The sequence below is a fragment of the Primulina eburnea genome, chromosome 14 (genome assembly GCF_022965805.1).
Source record: "Primulina eburnea isolate SZY01 chromosome 14, ASM2296580v1, whole genome shotgun sequence".
In the NCBI taxonomy this organism is placed as follows: domain Eukaryota; kingdom Viridiplantae; phylum Streptophyta; class Magnoliopsida; order Lamiales; family Gesneriaceae; genus Primulina; species Primulina eburnea.
The window spans coordinates 27,113,920-27,129,499 of NC_133114.1; the positions used below are offsets into that span (position 1 = coordinate 27,113,920).

At 35.8% G+C, this 15,580-nt stretch overlaps 1 protein-coding gene across 2 annotated transcripts; it reads right to left on the reverse strand.

Annotated features, from left to right (window-relative positions):
• Window positions 1-5,707: 5,707 nt before the first annotated feature.
• On the reverse strand, window positions 5,708-9,466 carry LOC140812320 (protein DOWNY MILDEW RESISTANCE 6-like). Of its 2 annotated transcripts, none has more exons than XM_073170562.1 (5): window positions 9,321-9,466; window positions 7,957-8,263; window positions 7,567-7,814; window positions 6,686-7,010; window positions 5,708-6,094 (listed from the first exon to the last, which is right to left on the reverse strand). In XM_073170562.1, exons 2-5 carry the CDS (start codon window positions 8,149-8,151, stop codon window positions 5,852-5,854), a joined length of 1,011 nt encoding a protein of 336 aa, XP_073026663.1. In that variant the 5' UTR covers window positions 8,152-8,263; window positions 9,321-9,466; the 3' UTR covers window positions 5,708-5,851. The 2 variants fall into 2 exon arrangements, with proteins under 2 accessions (XP_073026663.1, XP_073026662.1); XM_073170561.1 differs by having other exon boundaries at window positions 9,317-9,441.
• Between the last annotated feature and the right edge of the window lie 6,114 nt (window positions 9,467-15,580).

Consider the following 15,580-nt stretch of genomic DNA (forward strand, 5'->3'; position numbering starts at 1 on the left):
CTTCTTTTACCAAACGTTGTGTTTCTCGATTTGATCGTTCGTTCTAATTCCCTCGAAATGTCTCCAAAAATAAGAACATAAAATGAAGAATATACTGAAATTAAAGGTGGAATTCATAAACAACATCAACACTCATTATGCTGCCATGAATTTGATCGACATTTTCACAAGAAAGTTGGAGGAATATGCGAAATCTGAAGAAACTAAAATACTTGAAATTGGAAAATATGCAGATAAAATATTGAGAGAATTGAAGAAGCTTTGTTGTAGCTTTTGTTGGATTGATTTGTCGAGAGCTTCTTTCTGATTCCTCCTTCTGCTTTTGTCGCATTCTACACATCAGTTTTTCCCTTCCACGATCACCCCACGTTCTTCCACCTTGGGTCATGGCTCAACTCCCGGCATCGTGCTTTTCTTGGACCAAACTGCAACTCTTCTTGGGCTTTTTCATTGGGCCTCCCCACATCATGCTCAACATCCTGCAGGCTGTTATTATTAATGGGCTTCCAAAGTTTGGGCTAAACAGATATATTATAGTTTGATAATTTATGTTATTTGTTTTAAAAACTCCTATAAAACCGTGGCACGGTTCAATTTTGTGTTACCAATTTTTATCTGACTCAACTCATTAAAAAATATTATTTTTCACGATAAATATTATTCGAATTGACTCGTTTCACGATGTAAACTTGTGAGACCAAACAAAGAAACCTGAAATCTGACCTATTAGAATTTAGAGCCATAAGATATAGGTATTTTTAATGTTGACATTCAAAATCAAATGGCATAAGCAATTTATTTATTTATTTAACAGTGAAGTAGATGACTTTGTGTAATTTTGATTAATTTGTTTAATATTTGAGGGAATGCTTGCAAAAGCTTGTGATTTTTGTATAAGTCATGAAAATTTATAAATAATGAAAAATCAGGAAAAAATTCAGACGCGATTGGTGTTTGAAATTGAAAATAAAAGTAAAAGCTGCAAATTTTTTAAGGTAAATTTTTTGATAAATAAGTTCTCGCACTAATTTTGTAATCAAATAACAATAAAACTCTAATAAAAAGCAAAAACTTGTGTGAGACGATCTCACGAGTCGTATTTGTGAGACGGATCTCTTATTTGGGTCATCCATGAAAAATTATTACTTTTTATTGTGAATATAAATCCGTGAGACGGTCTCACATGAGACTCACTCCTAATAAAAAAACATAACTCTTTTTTGTACATCGGCTTACTGTTATTGTTATTTTATTTTCATAATTTTAATCAATTAGAGACAATTCATTTGAATAATTTTTAAGTAAAATATATGCTCGAGGAAAACATTAGAAATTTAGTGAAATTATCGAGAATCAATATTTTGTTCAAGGAGTTTGAGTTCATATGTTTAAATTCAAATATTCTTTTAGGCCGTCAATTAATTAAATATAAAAAAATATGTACGTATATATTTATTGAATATTAGAGAAACGAGGATTCATAATAAACACTCGATATACTAAACTTAGTCAAACGTCAAAGAGATAGTTTGTATAATTTCGTAGTATTTGTTTCTTGATCATAAGGATGAGCCATTAATCACAAGTTTTGCGTTATGATTTTGGTACGGTATGTTTTATGTTTTCAAATTAAGGTTATAGTAAAATAATTATCAAAAATTGAAAAATACTACACTAAATTCTCTTAACAAAAATCAACTTCTAAATTATACAATTGTTATTCTACAATTGCTCTACAAATCTAACCTTACGTGGGCCTAACCATTAGGCATCCATGTAAGGATGGCAATGGGGCGGGGCGGGGCGGAGGCGGGTTTGCCATCTCCATCCCGTCTTCGAATTTCATACCTACCCTCGTACTCGTCCCGATCTCCGTTTTTTCGGATTCGAGGAATCCCTGAACAAGAAACTTCGGGGATCAAGTTCTCATCCCCACTCCCATTTACCCGAAAAAATCGAGGATCCCCGTTCCCGTTTCGAGTTTTCTCCGAGTCCCAAACCTGTGAGAAAAGTTGACAATATCCTACATACATGACACGTACATGCATATTACATGCCCGAAAACTATTCTTTTTTAAGGGAAAAAACGACTACAAGAAGCTCAAAGGAGTCTCATATTCACAACACTTTGGAGGAAGCCTAGATGAATATAGTCAAAGGAGTTAAAGTGGCACTTCTCATGATCTTTTACTTCAAAATCATGAACTTGTTCATCTTCTTCGTTAACTTTTTATGTCCAAATCAACCTCAAAATTTCACAAAACCAAACCCTACTTCCGTAATGATCTTTCTCGCCATCATCTTGATCTTCATGTTTCATACCAACAATCCCGCCATTAAAGAACATCCCGATTCATCCTCGCCACTCGATGAACTTTCGAGTTTCATAATCTCTGAAATCTCATCATTCCCATTTTTTGATCCATCCCCAAAGTTAAATCTCGATAACATGGTTCCTACAATCTCAACACTATCCGATCGTCATGTGGACGAAAACATATTGATCCACGGAAGTAGCATATTCGACGAAATGGGTGATGAATGTATCCCTCCGTTACTACTCTTGGACTACAAGAATATGGTTTCAGAAGATGAAGCCGCGAGAATTCAGCAAGAAAAATATCCGGTGGAAAACGAGCTTATAATCTCCTTCGCCGCTCTACACGATGAAATCGGCCATAATAACGTGGAAAACGGATTATCTCCCCCGCGCGATTGTCAAAATTCTATAACTATTTATGATCGTGGTTGCATAAATGGTGCAGAAACAGATGAATATTCAAATTATGATACATGTCAATGTGGATATGAAGGGGATAGTGAAGATAATGGATATTCTAAACATGAAGGTTTAAATAAGATAATTGAAGAATTTATTGCTGCAAACAAAAGGATCTCTCAGAGGATTTGATCCAAGAAAAATCGCTATACTTGGAGGGTTGCCAAGATAATGTAACTGCATAAGATGTATTGTATATTTTTTTTTGTCCTTTGTTTTTCTAATTTTTTGCATTATTTTAGAATGTATCCTTCTGTTGTAAGATATATATTTGTCCAAGATTTCCGTATTGTTCTTCCTTTTTCCCAACTTAAAAAATAATGTGCACACGCCACAAATATTGTTAATATTTTAGAATTTAAAATACATTATTCATTCATTTGTCTAAAAAATCAGTGAATTTATTATAATGAATTGAAATTCATATCTTCAAACTCATCGATCGAAATACATCATATTTTTCGGTTTTGCTCTTTCTTAATTGCAACATAAAACCATCTTAAATTTTCATTGGAGGCCTTGGTGGATTTTTCGAGTATCCGGTTTTGTCAACTGGGATAACAATTTGCTTAGTTAGACTCGATGTCACCAGAACTAATATATTACTTATTTTTGTCTTTCTTTGCGTTAAATATAATAAGACTTGGTTATATAAATAGTCAAGTCAAATGGATAGCTGCTCATTTCCTGGACTAAGTTTATTTCATTATTTAAATGGGATATACACTAAAATAATATCGATGAATGATGACAATATAAGGGTGACGTTCACAGAGTTGCATCACTAATTAATTTTGCATAAAATAAATAAATAATATATGTACAATTCCAAAATCGTATCGATCACATTTCTCACTAAAATATTTTTAAAAAAAAAAAAACTCATCGGTCACTCTTGTATTTCCTGCATTATTGAGATATTTGAGAAATATTTTGTAATTAAAAAAATTTGTTAAAAAATATAACAAATCGCATCATATATTATATATATTCACTAGCGTTGCAGAAAAAAGCATTAAAGAATTATAATATCTCAAAGATCTTATAATTTTGATTATCTATGTTTTTCTTTTTGTGATTTTGATATGTTATATCGTTAAATATTAGTCTTAATTAAAGGCACTACCAAGCTGTCTTACATAATTTTAATTGGTCAACAATATCATTGTACAGAATCTATGCCTCCCTCTTTTCCTCGACATTGTTATTTATTACATCGATATGAGCACCTTCCACTGAATTCAAAAGGCGACTCGCCACGCTGGGTTGTAAGACAGAGTTGTTGGATCCACAGAGGAAAGGTCTATGAATCTCCCTCCCCCTTATCACGTAGAATGGTACTCCATGCGCTTGCATGGAAGGCCCTCTACCTATTATCTCCCGAAAGATAGAATTCTTTCATTCTGATTTTATCGAAAATCTTAAAACTCATAGATTCCCATTTTTAAAGGAATTCCTGCCAAGATGACGGATCACCAAGTTCAATGATACGAATTCTAAAAAGAATCAAAAAGAAAAAGTTATTGTGATATGAGTCTATCATTCCTTGCATCATAGGTGTTGCTGCGTCTTGAGATCTGATTGACATGGTTCCGCTGATTTAAATACAGACAACAATAACCCAGAAGTTTGGTGTGAGATCTAGCTTTCTTTCGATTTGCTTATCAATTTTTTATAATTTTAATCATTTTTCTTCTTGAATGTGGATACATCACTTCCCATGTCAATACAACATCAACATTACGCTAGGAAAATTAATAAAATAAAATAACAAGCTGATAGTGATAATATAAAGAACAAATTATATCGAGTCGGCCAAAATTATATTTGGGCTCTTTGGATTTGTGGTGTCAGACGATCAGGAATATCGACTATCCTCTAATCAAATGACTACGTATTTTCTATTTGTGATGAACTGGTTACTCATTCGGGTTTCAGTAGTTTGGAATTCTTGAATCCTTCCCAAGCACGCATTAATTCTCTGGGTAGCTTCTCGTGGAAAGTTTGTGTTGCACTTTAATTCTGGAAAAGAGGTGTTGTGTGATGCCATGGATGAATCCGTTGATCATCTATTTTTTAGTTGCCCTCCCTCTAGGCATCTTTGGATAGTGTACCTAGCCCGCTTAAAACTATTCTACAATTTTAATCGTGTGTGTTTGAAGTTTGCGATTTTTGTTTTATATGTTATCAAACTTCACTTTTAATATGTTATATTTGATTTTTTTCATCAATTTTAGTCATTTTTCTATATAACCTGGATGTGGTGCGGACATGGTATCGATATTTCACTGATATGTTTAGTGTCATATCAACATCATGCGAAAAAATGACTAAATTTACTAGAAATTTAAATTTACAGTGTTAGAACCGAAAAAATTCAATTTTGAAGACCAAAAACGCAAATGAATAAATATATATAATCAAAATTACGATTTTCTCCAGACGACTATTAGAAGTTTGAGCAAGTGGTTTAAGAAGACCTTTCGATGATCGTGAGAGCTCGACTACTAGGTATGTCATGCAGGGTTCATTCCATTTGAACTTCTCGCAACAAAAAAGTTCCAAGAAAATTGACACGGATATAGATAGTTTATTCGCAAATTTAACCTTTTATTTCATTGCTTTTATTAGTTGTTTTTATGAAACTTACTGCGATGACAGAATTGGATATCATATTTACTATGATGACATAATTGGATAGCTAGTAGCAAAAAATGTATGTAGAGAAATTCAAATATTTTTGGAATGCAAACTTTTATCTAAATATATTTATTCATGAAATATTTTTTAGTAAAAATTAGATTGAACTCGATCTGATTTCCAAATCGTAATATTCTAGACCCTTTTGTTTGAGCGATGAATTTGAAAATTTTCATAGATTTACAAAAGGAATCTTACAGATAGCGGAGAGATCAACACTGCAAACAACTAACTGTGCTGCTTATTCAACAAACCAAAACACAGCAAAACGGAGAGCCAGTTATCGAAAACATCCCAACCCATAGTCTAATGGGTCCGGAGGCAAGCTAACAAGTTGGCTTCGCATCGTAATCCAAGAAATGAAAGATGAGGCTATTTCTTGAAAAGTTCCAAGCAGTGTTCCTGATCCAAGTTCCTGCTCCAGAATTTTTTGTAATACTCAGCGTATGTGAAATCTCGATAAATGGTTGGCTCCCCTGGGCTTGCAAGTGATTTTGGCACGCTGATGGTTGAACTATCGCATGGACAGAGGAAGGAGGCTACTGAGAGTCTTGGTACAGCCGCATTCACCACGGCTCGATGCCAAACACTTTTGTACTTTCCGTTACTCAGCGCCTGCACGAATTGATTGATGATAAGAACCATTCAAATTATGAACAATCACATCGGTCTTATATGTAGTCCACTGTGATACGTAGCTGAGTGAATTTACTTCCAACCATCACATTACTACAAGGGTTGCTTTTTTACTCGTTGCTTTTTTACTCATTGGATTTGCATGTAAGATCTGTCATTTGAAACTTTTGAACATGTGGGCAAGTTCATATTCAATTTCCAGTGATTTGAAAAAATTGTATCAACATCTAACAGTATAATCTTTATTATTATAATTCATATGGCGAAGAAAAAAATATCAGCAGTGACCTACAAAACCAACAGACAGTAGTTTCTTGCATTCCATCAGTTTTCTCATAAACATATATAATATCGTGCAAGGGCCATTATTCTATTAGAAACTATAGCTAGCGGCTAGTGTAATTCAAATGTTTTAGATTGTAGTATAGTGGCTTAAGCATAAGGTTGGGATTTTTGCATATGGCATAAGCTGCAATTATTATTCTCCTGTAATTTATACGATTCAGTTGTTCAAAACAGTATTCTCGCATTCCTAATCTACGAAAACTATAACTTTGATTCAAGGTTTACCTGAAGTTGATCGCCAATGTTGATGACAAAAGCATAGGAGTGGGGTTTTATTGCCAACCATTTTCCATTTTTGAGGACTTGAAGCCCAGCTACTTGCAAATCTTGAAGGAGAATGGTGAGGGCATTTGGATCTGTATGGGCCGGTAATCCATATGTCAGCTCCGGTTCTGGGCAGGCCGGATAATAATTAAGGGCCATATGTTGACCTTGTTCTCCTAATATGTTCTTTAGGTTATCTTTATCTAAACCTAGGCTCTCCGATATAGCTTCCTGCAACCTCAATCCAAGTTGTCGAACATCCTTGCAATAACTGCTTACAACATCCCTACCAGAATACAAAGTTCGGTAATTTAGTGTTTTTCTACCATCAAACAACATAATGAATAGAAGCTGCTCAGTTGTAGACGCCAAGTTACAATTATGGAAAAGATTGGTTACCTTCCTTGCATGGTTATCATAGATGGTCATCAAAATAAATAACCTAAAATCTTTTAAACAAGATACAAGAAAATATGCCACTTTCTTTCTATCTTAAGTAGTAACTTGCAAGCACTCGAGCAACAAGAAACACGTGAAGATCTGGCCAAAACACGTGGTATCGAGCTAAACTCAAGTTTCAAACTGTCTTGTACCGTTGGCCCTGTCCAACCAACACTTGTGAGTTACAGATTTCGATTCTCAAAGCATAGAATCAACTACTACAAGAACTTTAACTATATTCATCTCTTCTTCTGTTCCTCGAAAATTAAATGTTTTTCGGACAATCGATTTTTCATTGTATTCTCGACTGCAATTATTAATAGAATGTTCCAAGCATGGGATGATATGGTAGTGATTAAATATAGACCAACAGTCAAGTAAGAGTTAAGCATTTTTCTCACTTGAATGAAGAGGGAAGCGAAGGCCACTCGGGAACATATTTATCCAAGGGATAACAGTGAAGCCTGAGATAGTCCCTCCAGTTATGAACCGTCTCCTTTTTCACATTAAAACTTGTAGACAGTCTCATAGTTTTGGAAGGATCGTCGGAGTATAATTTCATCTTCTCTTCCACTGGTAAACTAAAAAATTCATGACCCACCTCTAGGATTCTATCCACAGATTCCTTGGGTACTCCATGATTGATCACCTGATACCACACATTCACAGAAGGATGAAACGTAAAAATTTCGCCAATAAGCCATAGCATATGAAATCAGGCACTTAGTAACAGTATATAATCTAAGTCCATAATCAAGGGGCAGATTCAGCGGGAAATGACATTAAGGAACCTGGAAGAAGCCATATTCTTGACAGGCATGGCCTATTTGTTTAATTATGAAGCTTTTATCTTCACATCCCAAGTCGATGACGGGAACATTTTCGCATTCCATAACTTCAGACAACCTCGGCCTCTCGTGTTCGGGACGGATATAGTTAGAGGGAAGGCTGGAGAAGTGGATGCCGCTGATAACTTTTGTTTCCATGGAAACAGTCCCCTCACCAGAAGGGTGGATTTAAGGTTCACCAAGAGAGGGAATGCAGGACCGACCACTGGATCTTTCACAAATTCCTCTATTTCCCCACAGTGATCGGTACCTAAACAGGTCATGAATACATAAATTACTTTTCCATCAGTTACAGAGTGAAAAATTATTAGTTCGGAGATTCTCTTCTATGATTTCATCAGCAAACGAAATGTTTTATCAGAATCATATACCACCAATGCCCAGTGGACAAATTCTACGAATTCGAGCCATCTTTTTAGAATGATTTTGAATATTATTCTTCTCAATTCAGGCAACAAAATTGACAGCAAACCATTTCTTACTTTCTCTAAATCTTCAGACATGCAGCCCACAAGAAAAAAATGCAAATGCCCATCGAACCCACAGGGGCAGGGCATGATTCCGGATTCCCCAAAATAATCTAATATCTCATAATTATAAACTAACTAATTCTGGGCTTGGAGCCGCAGATTCCAAAACATAAACCAATTTCTTAATTTGGAAATATTTCGTCATTTGTTTTTCTTGCTTTAAAATGAATACCATTTCCCCAGCTGCTTCACGAATGCCACTGGTTATTCTCCTATGACAAGCAACTCCATGTAACAGCCAGGGCACGATTCCGAACTCCGAAGCCGAGGTTAGGTTCACTTTTTTGTAATTTTTGGGTGGCAGTTTTTTTTATATATATAAAAAACAGTAAGAAAAAATAGCATGGGTTGCATTTGGCTCCCATTCCAAATTCAACTCCATGTACCTTTCCTGATAAATAAGCCAGAGTTTCAGGAATTGAATCTCAAAATTAATTACTATTTCAAAAAGACTTGAGAAAAAGCTGAAGAAGACCTCAAATTTCTCTTCTGAATGAATCTGACGCAAAATGATTAAGAAAAAACTCGACTTTATTAACAACGAAGAATCCCACAACCATTTCCTTTGCAATCAAGAGAAATAACCGAAAACAAAAAATTAAAGTTTCCCTGATAAATATTTCAATTTGTTCAATCACTTTAGTAACACACAGTGTTTGGGTCCTAAAATAAATCCCAAGAAGCCAAATAACATGTCCAGATTAAGCAAACAAAAAATTCAAAAGATTCAACAAGGGAACGATCAAAAAAGAAAAAGAAAAAAGGAATCTGACTCACTATTTTTCCGGCTCCAAATAAGCAATTACTATTGCTGTCAACTTTGTCGCGAGAAGCAAACATGGCGATGCGTCTAAAATAAATAGACAGCGGTGAACAAGAAACCAATTTTTTTTATATATTAATAAATTTGACAAGAAATGAAATCTGACATGCAACCATCTCTCTGTCATGAATTAAATCATCGACATCACCAGGTTTCCCTTGCTTACGTCAACACGCCTTACGTCACATACCTGCATTGATGTCAGGCGGTGCGAAAGCATTTCATGCATGAATATGGATGTGATTGACTCGTATCATAAAAAAAACTTTATTAAAAATATTAATTAATATGTTAAAAAAATTATTCATTATTATAAATATAGATATGATTGATTCGTATCACAAAAAAACCTACTAATCGATCTAATATATGGTTCCATAACAACACAATCTAAAACAGGTTTATTATGCTACACAGGGTTCTTTTGGAATTTTGACATGATTATTTAATATTCTTATTTTGTGTGTTTTATTGAATTTGTTGTCTGATAAATGATTTTAAATTTTTTTAGAAACCAACGAATATGTATGTTCAAAATTAAAAATCTCTACCCGCAAAAATATATATATATTTAAATAGAAAAAAAATATGTACCTAATTAAAAATTAAATTATATGAAAAATTACTCTTAGAAAGAGACTTTTTTAAAATGATTAATTTAGTTATATGTATACTATAATAAATACTATATTATTAAGATTGAATGGCTTAGAATAAGATCGTAATATGTTTTTTGATACTCTCAAATTTCAAAAATATTTAATTTTTTATTTGCAAAAATTATCATAAAACTTATTTTAGTAAAGTTGTATCTAATATAATTACTATATCATATTAGAATAATTAATTTATTTTTATCTATAATCTTACATTTTTTAATGATCCAATTGCTCGTATTATAAAAAATCATTTTTTTACCACAAATAATGTAGCACCAAAATGTTTAATATATATGATTATACGCATAATCACTTGTATCCTCATTGATGATACTACTGTGTGTATAAAACTCGGCGTAATGTTGACGAAATATTTGATATCATATAAATAATTTTTAATTTTTTTTTAGTAACCAACGATTAAATATATTACAATTTTAGTTTCTTAATAACATATTTTTTAAAAATTTGTGAATTTTTTTTTTAATTCAAATTCCTAATTTTTTTAATCATTTTATAAATTTTTGGTTTTCTATTTCAAATCGATTTTTTAAAACATTATTGTATTTAATATTTTCTAAACTAAATTTTAAAAAAATAATAAAAGTTAAAAATCATGAAAGTTACATACTTTTTTGTATTTTTTATGAAAATAATATTTATAAAAAAAATTAATTGTATACACACACCGTGTGCAAAAATGGATGATAATTATTATTCATTGTTAAATTAAATCTTAGAAAACTTGATAAAAATTAAAAAATCGTGAAAGTTACAACGTTTTGTGATTTTTTTAAAATATTTTATGAAAATAATATTTATTAAAGAAAATATTTGTATATACGTTTGCAGAAATGGACTGATAAATATTATAGTGAAAATTATAAAATAAAATTAGTCAACATTTTTTTAGAAAATGACCCGTATTTGAATTGTTAACGATCCTCTTACCATTAATTAGCAAACACCCATGTTGAAGAATCCAGAAGATGGTACAAGTGGATCTTTAGTGGGCCAAGCAAGATATTGTGTGTATTTAATTTAATTCGATAAAGAAAAGAATTTTTTTTTACAAGACATATTTAGTTTGATTAACTATCATAAAATAATAAAATTTAATAAACTATAATCAAATTATCGTTAGATAAATCAGAGTCTAAATTCATAATCCTTAAAAAATACTATTATATCTTTGTTATATCATCGATAAACCTGAATAAAGTGTTATCCAACTAAATCGAATGTTAATAACTAAATCGGAAATAAAACAAGACGAAATAACAATTGATGAACCTCCCCTAAAAGAATTGGTCTCCACAAGCAATCGACTGCTCCTCATGGCCCGTCCAACTTGAAATATGCTCCGTGAGATTTAGACTGACAAGATAAAAATAAGGACGTGAGCACACTAATAACTCAGTACGTAATTTATGAGTATACAAATCTATATGTGCATGCATGAATCATGAACTGGTGATCAAAGATCAAACTGAAACTCATACTCAATCCGGAGGAGCCTGAATTTGTAGCACGTTGTTCCATCGAATCAGTTGATGGCTTTCACGCTCAATCAAGATCTTGGACCTGAAATGTATTGGATCACTGTAGCACTTTTTCCCGTAGCATTAGTGGATGGCTTTCATACTCGATCGTCTAAAAAACATAGTTGACTGGCCCGTACTGTGAGGCCCAGGGCTGAAGAAAGCGGGGGTTGATCGTTGTTGTCATGAGGTTGCACGGACAATGAGCGGCTCCTGACATGCTTCTAGACGGAGGGAACATCAATGAACCGATCTTACACCAAAAGGAGAGTGATTCCGAAACTGTTCATGTATGAGACTGTGCAGTTGAGGAGGATTTAAAAAATTTGATATGTACTACTCATGTCAAGAAGATGAATCTTCTTTTCGGTAGCTCATCACATAAGAACTCCAAAGTTAAATGTGATTGACTTTGAGCAATTTTGAGATGGGTAACCCCTGGGAAGTTTTCTAGGATGCGTGTGAGTAGGGACATAAGCACGCCAGAAAGACCCGTCTTGATACGGTGAGGACATTCGTCGACTTTGGGCATTACACGTACTAGATTAAGTCTTATCTCAAGGGATACACATGCTCAAAATGATATGCAAATGCTATATAAATATCATTATAATAAAATGTCATCATATGACAAGTAAAAATGCAACACATAACAATACATACTCAGCTGGATATCTTAATAAGTACTTATTTACCTCTACTGTAGTATGGCGTGCCTACGCTGTAGTAGCCCGAATTCCAAATTGGGTAATTAACGGATTAATGGTGATTAAGAAGGTTTAAGGTGTAATTTTGACCGAGTCATGATCGGACGGACCGAAGATGGTTCGGAAGCACCGAAGAGGTCGGAAGGTCCGAAGTGAGTTCGGTGGATCCGATCATTAGGTGTCAAGAGTTGATCGACACGTGGGAGTTCGGACGTTCCGAAGTGTAGGTTCGGTGGATCCGATCATGAGGTGTCAAGAGCAGCTGGACACGTGCATGTTCGGACGGTCCGAAGTGTATGATCGGAGGATCCGATCATGAGCTGTCAAGAGCCAATGGACACGTAGCGTTCGGACGTTCCGAAGTGTTGTTCGGAGGATCCGAACATGGCCTATAAATAGTGCTCGGATTTCTCATTTTTGACTTGCCAATTTCTTGAGTTTTCTCTCATTTTGGAGAGTTTGGAAGGTTTCTAGGGTTAGTTGTTGGTCGAGCGATAGCCAAGAGCTGCCAGGAGTAGTAGCGTAGCGGCGCCTGAGTTTCAAGGCAATCGACATCAAAGGGCTGTCGACGGACGAAGGTAAACCCTAAACCTTTGGTAGTACTAGGGAGTACTGGTTTTGCTAGTCGAGCATAGTAGTATTGATTGAGTATGCTTTTGATGCGTAGGCTTGTGCTAAACCTGATTAGCGGTGTTGCGTAAGGCTAGGCTTGCTGTGATAGAGGTACGAAAGTACTATCCGAGATATCCTGGTTGAGTATACATTCTTATATGTGTTGCATGATTATGTGGTGCATTGATATATGTCATATGATGCATGCTATTATGTCACGTTTATTACTGCACGTTGCATTTCATGTTGAGCCGTATCTTCTTCGAGATAGCCTTTACTGTTGAGCTGTATCTCTTTCGAGATAAGCTATATCTTGGGGCCGCTCAGCCCTGTCTTGTGGACGCATGGACACCGAGAGTACACAGTGGCCGACGGGTCGGGAGGGCTTCGGTGGTCCGGGACATTTTAGGTCCACGTCTGTCTTGTAGTGGATGCAGTGACCCAGAGGTGTACCGCGCGGCACTATCCACTTGGCGCCTCTAGACTGAGCATTGTTGAGATCCTTTTGTGACTCCTGTTTCTTGACTACCCCGGTATCATGATCATAGCATGTGCATTTCATATAGGTCTGTATACTCATACTTTTGTACTGGGCGTTCTTATCGCTCACGTCCTCGGTTTTGTTTATTCTTGGACACCCCATTCCCACGGGGCAGGCCTCAGGTTGGACAGCTCAAGAGGAGCAGGAGGAGGACGTTGAGTAGCTGGTTGGTTTAGTTTATCGGTATTGTTTTGATTCGATATGGTTGTATTGGATATTTTATTTGGAGTTATTCTAGACTTCGATTGGGTTGTATAACCATTATTTTTTTTTTTGTTGACTTTTCCGCTGTTATCTCTGATTATTGTTAATTAAGTTAGTTGCATGCTTAGTTTTTGATTAGTAGGTGATTCTGGAACGGGTCACTACATTTATGGTATCAGAGCATGCATACGATTTTGGGATATAGATTCTGTTTTGGGATTTCCGTTGACCAATTTACTAGTTTCCCCATTCTATGTTGTAGCAATGGCTGACCACTTTGGTGACGGGAGTAGTCAGGGGAGTGTAGGTCGTTGGGGTGACCAGGACGATTTGTTAAGCGTCATAAGTTACCGCATGTTTCTCTAGATGTCATTTTTTCTGTTTCTACTCCGATGGGTCATTCGGTTTTAGCCAAGCGTCTAGTGATGGGTTGTCCTTTAGATTTTGAGGGTAACGATGTTGTTATTTTTCGTTTTGTTCATCCTCTAAACTTGATTTCGAGGACGAAATCGTTTTAAGGGGGGGAGAATGTAGTAGCCCGAATTCCAAATTGGGTAATTAACGGATTAATGGTGATTAAGAAGGTTTAAGGTGTAATTTTGACCGAGTCATGATCGGACGGACCGAAGATGGTTCGGAAGCACCGAAGAGGTCGGAAGGTCCGAAGTGAGTTCGGTGGATCCGATCATTAGGTGTCAAGAGTTGATCGACACGTGGGAGTTCGGACGTTCCGAAGTGTAGGTTCGGTGGATCCGATCATGAGGTGTCAAGAGCAGCTGGACACGTGCATGTTCGGACGGTCCGAAGTGTATGATCGGAGGATCCGATCATGAGCTGTCAAGAGCCAATGGACACGTAGCGTTCGGACGTTCCGAAGTGTTGTTCGGAGGATCCGAACATGGCCTATAAATAGTGCTCGGATTTCTCATTTTTGACTTGCCAATTTCTTGAGTTTTCTCTCATTTTGGAGAGTTTGGAAGGTTTCTAGGGTTAGTTGTTGGTCGAGCGATAGCCAAGAGCTGCCAGGAGTAGTAGCGTAGCGGCGCCTGCGTTTCAAGGCAATCGACATCAAAGGGCTGTCGACGGACGAAGGTAAACCCTAAACCTTTGGTAGTACTAGGGAGTACTGGTTTTGCTAGTCGAGCATAGTAGTATTGATTGAGTATGCTTTTGATGCGTAGGCTTGTGCTAAACCTGATTAGCGGTGTTGCGTAAGGCTAGGCTTGCTGTGATAGAGGTACGAAAGTACTATCCGAGATATCCTGGTTGAGTATACATTCTTATATGTGTTGCATGATTATGTGGTGCATTGATATATGTCATATGATGCATGCTATTATGTCACGTTTATTACTGCACGTTGCATTTCATGTTGAGCCGTATCTTCTTCGAGATAGCCTTTACTGTTGAGCTGTATCTCTTTCGAGATAAGCTATATCTTGGGGCCGCTCAGCCCTGTCTTGTGGACGCATGGACACCGAGAGTACACAGTGGCCGACGGGTCGGGAGGGCTTCGGTGGTCCGGGACATTTTAGGTCCACGTCTGTCTTGTAGTGGATGCAGTGACCCAGAGGTGTACCGCGCGGCACTATCCACTTGGCGCCTCTAGACTGAGCATTGTTGAGATCCTTTTGTGACTCCTGTTTCTTGACTACCCCGGTATCATGATCATAGCATGTGCATTTCATATAGGTCTGTATACTCATACTTTTGTACTGGGCGTTCTTATCGCTCACGTCCTCGGTTTTGTTTATTCTTGGACACCCCATTCCCACGGGGCAGGCCTCAGGTTGGAAAGCTCAAGCCAGGAAACGTGAGTAGTGGTTGGTTTATATCGGTATTGTTTTTCATAGATTGGATATTTATTATTATTCTAATCATTGTTGTATAACATTAACTTTTCATTATCTTGAATGTACCGTTAGTTACTTTGATGTAGGTGCCACGGGT

Excerpts from the sequence above, each read along its gene's own strand:
- LOC140812320 (XM_073170562.1), bottom strand. The coding sequence starts at position 8,151 with ATGGAAACAAAAGTTATCAGCGGCATCCACTTCTCCAGCCTTCCCTCT. Across the intron at positions 7,815-7,956 it reads AAGAATATGGCTTCTTCCAG|GTGATCAATCATGGAGTACC; the intron begins GTTCCTTAATGT and ends GTGTGGTATCAG. Across the intron at positions 7,011-7,566 it reads TCGCTTCCCTCTTCATTCAA|GGATGTTGTAAGCAGTTATT; the intron begins GTGAGAAAAATG and ends GTATTCTGGTAG.